At 34.3% G+C, this 11658-nt stretch overlaps 4 protein-coding genes across 4 annotated transcripts in view; 2 read left to right on the top strand and 2 right to left on the bottom strand.

Moving 5' to 3' along the window:
• LOC104740542 (dof zinc finger protein DOF5.6) overlaps positions 1-1243 on the top strand; it is an 8616-nt gene extending 7373 nt beyond the window's left edge. Inside the window, exon 3 of the mRNA XM_010461167.2 lies at positions 11-1243. Within this exon, the coding sequence (XP_010459469.1) occupies positions 11-1009 (999 nt within the window). The 3' untranslated portion in view covers positions 1010-1243. The remainder of the gene's footprint in view (positions 1-10) is intronic.
• LOC104757104 (GDSL esterase/lipase At5g62930-like) lies at positions 1410-2641 on the bottom strand. The gene is made up of 5 exons (XM_010479822.1): positions 2624-2641; positions 2371-2511; positions 2198-2274; positions 1932-2096; positions 1410-1812 (listed from the first exon to the last, which is right to left on the bottom strand). Exons 1-5 carry the CDS (start codon positions 2639-2641, stop codon positions 1644-1646), a joined length of 570 nt encoding a protein of 189 aa, XP_010478124.1. The 3' UTR covers positions 1410-1643.
• Positions 4676-6542, top strand: LOC104740534 (two-component response regulator ARR6). Its single transcript, XM_010461157.2, has 5 exons — positions 4676-4932; positions 5042-5118; positions 5212-5289; positions 5386-5456; positions 6090-6542. Exons 1-5 carry the CDS (start codon positions 4782-4784, stop codon positions 6283-6285), a joined length of 573 nt encoding a protein of 190 aa, XP_010459459.1. The 5' UTR covers positions 4676-4781; the 3' UTR covers positions 6286-6542.
• Positions 6697-8421, bottom strand: LOC104740524. The gene is made up of 3 exons (XM_010461145.2): positions 8154-8421; positions 7988-8054; positions 6697-7905 (listed from the first exon to the last, which is right to left on the bottom strand). The coding sequence occupies exons 1-3, from the start codon at positions 8232-8234 to the stop codon at positions 7034-7036; spliced, it is 1020 nt and encodes a 339-aa protein (XP_010459447.1). The 5' UTR covers positions 8235-8421; the 3' UTR covers positions 6697-7033.

Genomic DNA, 11658 nt, shown 5'->3' with positions numbered 1-11658 from the left:
AGCAGCCGACATACTCGCTGCTTGCAGCACTAGACCACAAGCCTCGGCCGTGGCTGTAGCTGCCGCGGCTCTGATGGACGGCGGAAGGAGGTTGCGTCCACCTCACGACCATCCTCAAAAGTGTCCTCGTTGCGAGTCAACACACACTAAGTTCTGTTACTACAATAACTATAGCCTCTCTCAGCCTCGTTACTTCTGCAAGACTTGTCGCCGTTACTGGACCAAAGGCGGCACTCTAAGGAATATTCCAGTAGGTGGTGGATGCCGGAAAAACAAGAAACCATCTTCCTCTAATTCATCCTCCTCCACTTCTTCCGGCAAAAAGCCATCCAACATCGTTACCACTAATACCACTGATCTTATGGCGTTAGCACAATCTCATCAGAATTACCAAAATTCACCTTTAGGATTTTCACACTTTGGTGGGATGATGGGGTCTTACTCAACTCCGGAGCACAGTAACGTTGGTTTCTTGGAGAGCAAGTATGGGGGTTTACTTTCGCAGAGCCCTAGACCTATTGATTTCCTGGACAGTAAGTTTGATCTCATGGGAGTGAATAATGACAACCTGGTCATGGTCGATCATGGAAGTAACGGAGATCATCATCATCATCATCATCACATGGGTCTGCATCACGGGTTAGGTCTTAATAACAACAATGGTGGATTTAATGGGATATCTCCGGGAAGCAATGGAAATGGAGGTGGTCTCATGGATATCTCGGCATGCCAAAGACTTATGCTATCTAGTTATGATCATCAACATTATAATCATCAAGAAGATCATCAAAGGGTAACTACATTAACGGATGTGAAGCCAAATCCGAAGTTATTATCGCTTGATTGGCAGCAAGATCAATGCTACTCCAATGGTGGTGGTAACGGAGGCGTAGGAAAATCTGACGGTGGTGGCTACGGTGGAGGTGGCTATATCAACGGTTTAGGTTCATCGTGGAACGGTTTGATGAATGGTTATGGATCCTCCACTAAAACAAACTCCTTGGTTTGATAAATTAATCAGAACGTTTTTCTCTTGTCGTCAGTAATGAGTAGTAGTAGTAGTAGTACTAGAGAAGCAATTAAATTTATGTACCGGTTTGTTTGCTTAGACAGTCTTACTTAGTTACTTTCGTAATTCTCATCGCTAATTACGAGAGTAATCTTGATTAGGGTATTCAGGGAGATATATCGGTTTGTGTGTGTTCGTGTGGTTGAGGTGTAATGTTACTTGATATATATACTATTTCCCCATTTTACTTTTAATAACTTAGCTTCATACGACTTCAAAATTTAATTACCAAACATACTTATATTCTTATTGTCATCCACTAGTAGTAGAGAAGCAATCAAATTATATATGACAGTGAAATGGATAATTAGCATTATAAAGAAGATAAGAAACTTTCAGATTGGAATATATCGTACGATTAAATTGAAAGATAGAAAAGCTAGTGCAGGCACATAGGTCACAACACATAGTAAGTACATCATAAGTTTATTACTCTTGAAAAAGATCTCTAGTGATGCAGTTTTTAGGTATTTATTCACATCGAGAGTTTTCCAAATCTCAAGATTGAAATGTGTTCATGAATTTAAATCAAAAGATCAACATGTTCATGCATTTGGCGGATGATCGATTTATCTTATAAGCAACGCTCTTCGAAAGCTTTCGACGGGTTCTCACCATCGATCTGCGAATGATGAGGGAAATCAAGCGGCATTTCTTCAGGAGAGAGCCAAGCTTCTCTAAAAACTCTCGAGACTTCCTCAAAAACTACTCCATTGCCTTCAGGCGTGAGATGCAAACCATCACTGCTTATAGCCAACAACAACGAGCAAGAGACCATTTATGAAACAGCAAAAAGAGTCATTCCGGAGATGAGCTTTCTTGAAAACCAACAAAATTTTGGGGTCAGATTTAAGATACAGACCTTAGGTACTTTTTCTGCCAATCATTGGTTTCTTGCATCTTAGACCATAAGTTGACACATCGCAGACCGAGTTCCTCGGCTAATGAGACACAATGTTGTGCGTAGATTCCCGTTGTTTCATTCGTCCTCTCAGGCTCTTTCATAGCTTTCTCACCATATAATGATCTGATGTAATAACACAATCACTGTCTCGTTTATAAGATGTATCGGACTAAATGTTTTGAGAAACAAAACATGCAAAGCTACAGATCAAAAGGAAGCCTTACTCTGCATAACTTTGCCGCCCAGCTTCATCAATTGGTGGTGGAGTTATAAGCACAATCAACATTGTAGGTGAACATTTCTACAAAACAGAGTCATTAGTGTTTTTCTTAAAGTCACAACAACCATTCACATAAAGGAAGACATTTCAAGAAAAGTCAATGCATATAAAAGAAACCTTCAAATGCTGAACAATTCTTCTGACATTATCTTTGTACTCTTCCACCGGCACATGTTGCCTATCACTGGTTCTTCCTTTAAGAGCTGCATCGTTTGCACCAAAGAATATAGTCGTAGCAACAGGAGGAGACGTAGAGCCCTAAGCAAAAGAGAGTAGAGAGTAGATAACACACTGAGATATCGGCACACCAAAGCAACTCCACTGACAAGAAGAAGAGCTCTCATCATCTCAAATCTACATATTTTCATACTTGAACCAGTTCTTTCATTTCAGAGAACACTGATCATCATCCATGAAAATGTCATCAACCAACACATCCTAGACTTATACCAAAACATTCAGAACTAAATCCAGAGTACTTAGAGAAACATTAACAAAAACATTAAAATGTCTCGCTCGATCATGTTGCGTATCGAGATCCCAATAACAAAAAGAACGAATTCACCGCACAAAAAACATCCCCCGCCCAATAGAGCGTAACTGGCAGATTGCTTCAATGATCTCCTTCTTTTGTTGCTTGTCAAGACAGTGGAAGTTAGGACAAAATTTTAAAAGTATGCTGGTGTTTATCAGTATGATCTCATCCATTAAGTTGATCATCTTCCATTTTGGAAAAGAAAAAATTTTTATCGTTAAAGGGCTGACAAACCACAAGCACAAAACGTGCCAGCCAAGTAATGTTATTGAATGCAAAACACAAAACAGGAAAAGATTGTGTTATATACTGAATTAGATAATGTCTCACGCATAGCGTGGATTTGAAATTAATATAACAAAATATAATTATATACTTTTAAAGGAGTTTAGTAAATTATTGAATAAATTGATTATTTAATAGTTTATATTACATAAATATTATTTTAAATAAATATATTTCAAAACGTGTACAAAAGTTATAAAAAAATTTCCTCAATTATGGTTTTATAGATTTCTTAGTTCCTTCAATAGTTTTTACACTATCCAACAAATGCAAGAAAACTTACCTATTATTTAGATTCATTATGAAAATAAATATTATTTGAGATGATTAATCGAAGACTAAAGACGTTTTTCCGAGATGATTGATGAAGTCATATGAAAAATGATTAAATTATACTAGTATAAGTGAGATCAAAACCTAAATAGCCAATGGTAAAGGTTGTGTGTAAAAATATTAAATGGATGGCTAATATGAAAGTATGATAAAATTATTTATTTATTTATTTATAAATAATTTATTTCAATATAAACTACTTGGTTAAACAAGACCAATTATTCTTCATTCATGTTGGATTAGTGATTTTAGTTGTAACAGATTTACTTTAAAAATAAAAAAAGTTGTAACAAAATGCCCAAAAGCTTACTTTGCTTGAAGAGTTGTTTTTAGAAATTAAAAGTGGGATAATTAGTGGGGTGTGACTCTTTTTGTCAGTTGATATGTTCATAATTCTAGCTACATGATATTAAGATTGTTGGCACTGGCAGTATAATCTCTGTGATGGACCCAAAGTAGAAGCTAGACGGCTAGGTGGTTACCGATTGTTATATTAATCGCTCTCTTTACTAATTCTTTAACGATCCACTTTTCTTTCTAATCTCATGGATTCTCAGCTAACAGCGTACGTAGCTTCTTCGTTCCACTAATTTGTTCCATCATTATATTCTGATAGATTATAGATGGTAAGATTGGGATGTGACTTTAGCCTTTACCTCTCAAGGTTTTCATATAGATATTTTGGCTCCTTGTATTTGTATATGTATGCGTATATAATTCGCTGATTACATGTTCTCGCTAATATTTAGCAGGAAAGTTTGCTCCTGGTTGCTACACTCTTGCTGTCACTGTCATAGCCAAGTATGCGCATGAATTCAAGTTCCCCAAAATTAGGTTACTCAAACAAAATAATTCTCAGTTCTAACTTCTATAACCAACCAATTACACTAGATAGATAGGTTCTCTTTGGTAAACCCATTAATCCGGCTAAAATGAATATAATAGAACCGGATATAACGTAGCGGTTTGGGTTGGTTAAAACTCGCATCCCCATTCTACTAAATTCCTCTGGTTTGCTATCCGTTTTAACTTGAACCGGTTTGACTTTATAGCTGGTTTTGACTTATTTATCAATCCACCGAACTATTATTTAAAGAAAAAGAAATAAAGAAATAAAAACAGATAAATAAATAAAGATTTTGAAAGCAAATTGACAACAAAATCTTGAAGATATGCAAAATCTCTCGATTTCATTCATATTTTTTTCCCTCTTTTTTCTATATTTATTTTATTTCTTTCTAACTTATTAATATGTATATATATCAACCCAACCAGCTCTATTGTTTCACAACATCATACAATATTTCTCTTCCTCTCTATTCTTCCAACTTATTACAAAAGATAGTCTCATTCTTCGATCCATATATTAAATTAAATGGCTGAAGTTTTGCTACCAAGGAAGATGGAGATGGCCAACGATCCTTCAAAGTTTGGATCACCGGATCTTCTTCATGTTCTTGCCGTCGACGACAGTCACGTTGATCGGAAATTCATCGAGCGTTTACTCAGAGTCTCTTCTTGCAAAGGTAAAAAAACACACACATCTTTTGTTTTTCAAGAACTCATCCTTTTAAAACATGCTATTTCAATTCAGACAGGTTAACTGAATAAAACCTCTGTTTTTGTGTTCTTCAGTAACTGTTGTCGATAGTGCGACAAGAGCTCTCCAATACCTTGGATTGGATGTTGAGGACAAATCCGTGGGATTTGAGGTAAATCATTATTAACAAGAAGAGAATATGAAACTTTTGCCGTAACTATCAAGCAAATGACCTAATGGGGACTTTGCTTTGTTTTGTTTTCAGGATTTGAAGGTTAACTTAATAATGACGGATTACTCTATGCCCGGTATGACTGGATATGAACTCTTGAAGAAGATCAAAGTAAGCAAAAACATATAACATTGATTCAATTAGTTGAGTTAAAATTCATAATATTATATGCTTATCTAATCCTTGTTTTGGTAAATTTTTCAACAGGAATCATCAGCTTTTAGAGAAGTACCGGTGGTGATTATGTCCTCAGAGAATATTTTGCCTCGTATTGATAGGTATATTTTCATCTTGATCGATCTTAATGGTGCTATTAGTCAAACTTTATTAAATCTGGTGAATATCTTTGTTTGGAATTCTTGGTTGACAAACAAAATAATAAAGGATTAGATCCCAAAGTAAAAAAGATCATGCTCATATGGTTTTAAAAAGTTGATTTCTATAAACCATTCTTGGTGGTGATTGCATAGTTAATCAAAAGTTGAGATTTTGGTGATCTTTTATGGGTCCCAAGATGATTTTGTGTATAAAGATGTTTCTAACCAGCAAAATCTCTACTTTGGGATTTGATTCTGTTTTTGGTGATGTGATATATTATAATAAATAATAATTATATGATCTTTTGCTTTGCCTAATCTTGTGGTAGGGTGTTGTGAAAGCCACCTCACATGCTTTTTTATTCACTTTGCATATTTGGAAACCTCTAGAGGCCAGATTTAATAAAAAAATGGAATATGTTTTGTGGTACACACAATGGCCAACTCAATTATGACCTGGCCATCTTATGATTGTTAGCTACATACACTACAAAAACAAAAAACTTATTGATCCAAAGCTATCAAACTTTATTGAGATTGGAGTTTACTCAAAACTGATATTTCTTGTGATTTTTTTTTGTTTTTGTCATTCAGATGTCTTGAAGAAGGGGCTGAGGATTTCTTACTGAAGCCTGTGAAACTCTCTGATGTAAAAAGATTAAGAGATTCTCTAATGAAAGTTGAAGATTTATCTTTCACAAAGAGTACTCAGAAGAGAGAGCTAGAAACCGAGAATGTCTACTCTTTCGATTCACCTGTTCAATCACAGCTCAAACGCACAAAGATCTGAGCTTTCTGATGCAAATTCCATGACTTCATCTCAGAACTTAATGACTGATGATGATTCTCTCCAGCTCAATGACCTATACAATTTTCCAGCCCTTATGGTTTTTTTTTGCTGATTGACTTCAGTGGGTTTATTCACATAGTAGTAATGTAAATGGTATAGAGAGGAGCAAAAGTATATTATATTCATTAGAGTAATCTTAGTTTTTTTCCTTACAAGAGATTTGTAAGCTGGTTTACTGAAAATTGTTTAAGAATCAAGCACACGTTTTCTATAAGAATTAAGTCCAAAAGATCATGAGAGTTCATCTCTCTCTGAATGGTGATTCTAAAAGAGAAGCTTATAAAGAAGATTCACCATGGCAACAAAATAACTTTTAAACCTTCAATAATGTTTGACAAGGAAGGAATAAAATGCATACCAAACACCTTAATATTGTCATAAAGTTGGAATTTGAAAAGAGAACATAGCATATCATTATTGAAACTATCTAAATGTATTTGAATTTTCTGTACCACCTTTTATGTATTCACACATCACACTCTACATCATCAACACAGTGTTTCAGACTTAAGGAACCATCGATGACATAGAAAACAAAGCTCAAAGTTCTCGAGTGCCAAAAGACAATACTATACCCACATTATCATCTTCTAAGCTAGAAAAGAACCAGAGAGTCAAAAGACTGAAGCAAGAAAACAGAGCAATCGAACAGATAACATGGTTTGCGAAATCCGCACCTCTCTCTCTTTTAAAACTTGCAAAACATGCTAGACGAACGAGCCAGCCGAATTGTTAGACCACCACCACCTTGAATACTAGTCTCAGCCTTGACTGCAATCCGTTCATAGGGTTTCCTGCACCCTGGACAACGTCCATCTCCATCGCAAATGGTCTTGTGGCAGAACAGACAAAGCCTGAATCCGCAAGGACAAGGCAGGAAATTCGAATCCGTTAAGTCCAAGTCTTCGTAGCAGATGGGACATGAAGATGGAATCGCCACAGAGCTAAAACGCTTGTCCAGCTCCGGAAAACTAAGCTGCTTAGCCAAATTAGGTAACCCCTGTGGACGAAGGTCATCATCAGGCCTCCAAGCTCTATTACTCTTCTGATTCCTTGATGCCACTCTCAAACAATCCTGCTTTGCATCTTCAACACACACAGCACCTGATGCACCACTAACCGAATCACCCACATTAGAAGACGATTGTGCAACACTCTCTTCCACTTTGGCAGACTCACGGAGATGATTCTCTTTCTCATTCTCTTCCTCAGCCGCTAATGCATCAGCAACAGCTTCCCAATCATCCACACACCCATCATCATCATCATCATCCTCTGCATTATCCTCTTCTGTTATGTTACCAGAGCAAAAGCCACTGCTGCTACTACTACTCCTGCTACTCCTCCCACTGTAGTTAGTACTTATATCTGTACCTCCCATAGAGCTATTAGAAGGTGACTCCATAAAACTCTCATGATGACCATTAGTATTCCCACCGTTATTATTATGCACCCCATCTAAACTCTCCACCACTGGTGGTTGGTTACTTCTCCGATCAGGCTTCCCACTGCGATTAACACTACTCTCCTCTTTACCTCCTCCCTTATTGCTCACCGCAACTAACAATAGTAAAATCAAACACACAGAATCAATACATACACCAAATCTAACCAAAACCAAAAGAATGAAGCAAAAACATACCTTGAGAAAGCCATTGCTCACGGCGGAGACCAAGCTTGTTCTGCTTTATCTTAGCAGACTTATTGTTCTGCAAAAACACACAATGCAATAAACAAAATCAAAACTTTGAATCAAATTTGGGGAGAAAGGGATGAGATTTAAGGAGAAACGGAAGAGATAACGTTACCCTCTTCTTCTTTCCACAATCTCTCGAGGTGCTAGGAGGAGCCGCAGTAGCAGAAGCGTTGGTGATCGAATCTGAAATCATGATGATTCGCTGATTGATTCCTGTGACGGAGTAAAGATTTACACACAGTGGTAAAGGGTTAAAGAAAAAAGGAATTGGAAGAATTCGAAATCGAAGATGAAGATTCTCAAAAACCCTAAATTCAGATTTGGTCGCTTGAGACTCGAGAGAGAGAGAGAGAGAGAGAGAAGAAACGTGAAGATTTTTTTATTATTTAATTTATTTTCTCTTTTAATGTTTTAATTTAATAAAAATCAAAAGAGAAGAGATGATATAAAGAGGATAACGGAAACTCCTCTTCTCCGCTCAGACAATTTCGCTCGATGCTGAAATGACTATACTACCCTTATTTATTCGTGTGGAATCTTCTGTAAGTCGGTGAGTGCGCACGTGCGATCTCAACGATGTCGTATAAAAGAGGTTAATATGGAAAATAAAGATATATACAGATTTACCTTTTTGGTATTATCAAAAGATCTTTGATGAAGACTTTATTTTGAGATGATTATATGCAACTTTGCAAGCTTGTTGTCAATCTTGTGAGTTAAAAAAGCAGTGTAAATGATTTCTGTTCTCTTAGTACAATTTTTTTTGGTACAATGAACAATTTTCTGTTTCAAGCGAACGAAAAAAATATGATGATTTTTTTTTAGGATGTATCGTTCTTTTTATAATATTTTTTCTCCAAATTTTTGGTATATGAGTGATGATTGATGCATTAGATGTTGAATATTTAGTTTTACTAAATGAAATAAATGTTTTTTTGGTCAACAAATTTGACATTAGTCATATTTTTAATACGTAAAAATTGGAAACTCGATAAATGACCTAATAATTTAGTAAAAAAAAAAGTGAAAGAAAATCTAGAAAATGAAGAAAATTAAATCCTTTGGATCTTTTTCTTCAGTTGTTATTAAGTTAAAAAAAAAAAAAAAAAAAAAAAAANTTTGTTATTATTGTTTCAATCAGAGAATTAAAACTGAAATCTGATACAGAACAATTGTAGTTAGGTAATATATAATAAAAAATACCTGAGTGTCTTTGTCAGAAGCAGATTCAGATCTTAGGGTTAGTGNAAATGGTTTTTTTTTCCTTTACAATTTGATTGGGAAAAAACATTAATACAAAGAGAAATCAAATGATCAAAAAGTCAAAAGTAAAAGAAAAAAGATAGACCCTCTCCAGGATTCCTCGCGATGACAATGTCAGGGCCGATTGCCTCGCNACTTACTTTATAATCGAATAAAGTAATCCTAACAATTTTATACACTTCATCAGTGATGATTGTAATTGAACGTGGAGCAGAAGAAACAAAACTGAACAAAGCCCTAAGAGTTAGGTTTTTTTTTTGTTTCTTGTGCCTGACTTCAAAACTAAAACGTATGTTATGTGTGATTTATGCAAGAGACTGAGTGATATATTTAATACCTTCGGAAGAGATGAGCCTATAGACATGGCCGAGTAAGAGATTATCGGAAGGACGTAGAAGTTTGATACGAGTGACACGGAGAGAACCGCCGTGAGGTACGGCAGAGGAAAGTAGGAGAGCTACGTGGTGACCGGGATAAGACTTAATCACTTCGCTAGCGTTTACTGTACAGTAAAATCTCACCGATTTACCGTCTGGTCGTTGTATCACCGTCGTTGCCGCCTCCGCCGCTTGACAGTTCCCCATTTCTCTCTCTCTCACGGCGGAGAAAAGTAGGAGAGAGAAGAGTGAGGGAGTAAGCGTAGCTAGGTAGAGGGAGGGGTCGTCTGTACTGATTGAGAATAGCTTCTTCTTACGTATTCCCTTTATATAATAATACTCATCCTTTTATTTCATACTGTATTATTCATTCATTTTGTCATCAATTATTTATTATTTTCAATTTTAATGATATAAAAAAAAGTAGTACGAATGAGGTGGTAATAATTATGTAGCTGAGTATCTCTAGTATTCGATCAACACTTAGATGGGAGAGTATCTATATATATAAAGTTACCTTTCCTCACTCCTCATGCTCCACATCAGCAACTCATTCTTTTTATTTGGGTTTAATCCTAAACACTAATCCACTATGTAGCTTCTAATCCATTCATTCATAACACTTTAAAAGCCCATATTAAACCCAAATGTTTTAAATAAATGAATATTTTAAAATAGTAAAAATAATACTATTGATTTATTTTAGTAATAATATTATTATTCAAATTTTAACCAAAAATGATCATATTTCAAAATTTAGAATGAGTTACTAAGTTTTAGAATATAAGTAAGATTTTAATACATGTGGAGTAAAAAACAATTTATGTAATTGTATTTATAAAATTCTAAACATAAAAATAAAATTGAAGTGAAATATTAGTTTCTAAGAAACAATTTCACTTATAGAAAAATAAAAGATTAATTATTTAACTCAACTTAAAAGTTTTGATCTAAAACAAAGATATTGTAAGAGTCACAATTTTTTTTTGGGAAAAACTATGAAAAAGAATCTTGAAAAATTAATCCATCTAAAAAAACACAAAATCAATGGTCACAATATATAGAGAAAATGATATGTAAGTCGTTATTAAAAAGTGACATGTATAGTATATCTCAGAATGCATATTATCAACCGGAGCTAAAATTCTATAACATGATAAATAAAAATATATATAAAACATGCTTGAGATTTTTATGATCAAATGCTTTTAACCAAAAACATTGCCAGAAATAACATATTACTAAAGTACACCATGTTTTTTTTTAAAGACGAAGCTGAGGTTGCATCACAAAATTAACATATGAAAATAACATATGAAGGGTTTTAGACATATATGTAACTTGGATTAGTGAACGGATGTCGGGTTTAATCATTTCATCATTTACGCATTCTTGACTTGGTCAGAAATTCTATTATGATAGGCGATGCACTTGGATAACTCCGTTGTAGTGACATAACAGTAAAAGTGTTCATCAAACTTTGTATATTTGCATTTAATGTGGGATATCGATATATTTAAATGATTTCTATAATTAGGTCAATGATCGACCTTCGGTGTTAGAAATTTTAAAATGATGTTTTCATTGGATATAAATATGAAATGTACTCTTCGAGGGAGATTCTTTAAATCATTTTTTGTTACTACGTTATATATTATTGATTTACCAGAAAAACATTACTGCGACACTAGACAATATATATATATTTTATATATATATATATATATTAGTAAAATAAGTATGACTTTTATTTGGATTTATTTTTTAAACTTTAAATGACTAATTATATTTATATTCAATGATTTTTATTCCTAAAAAATTTAAACTAAAATCCCTCGCAAATAAATATAACAAATAAACATTATCTTCAATAATATATATGTTGTATGTTACTTAGTAAAATAAGTTTAGTGTTTATATAGATTTATACTCAAAAATTTCAATAAATATATTTGAGCTCAAAAATTTATATTGATA

Source organism: Camelina sativa, chromosome 2, assembly GCF_000633955.1.
Source record: "Camelina sativa cultivar DH55 chromosome 2, Cs, whole genome shotgun sequence".
In the NCBI taxonomy this organism is placed as follows: Eukaryota; Viridiplantae; Streptophyta; class Magnoliopsida; order Brassicales; family Brassicaceae; genus Camelina; species Camelina sativa.
This window is presented reverse-complemented; position numbering and strand designations above follow the sequence as displayed.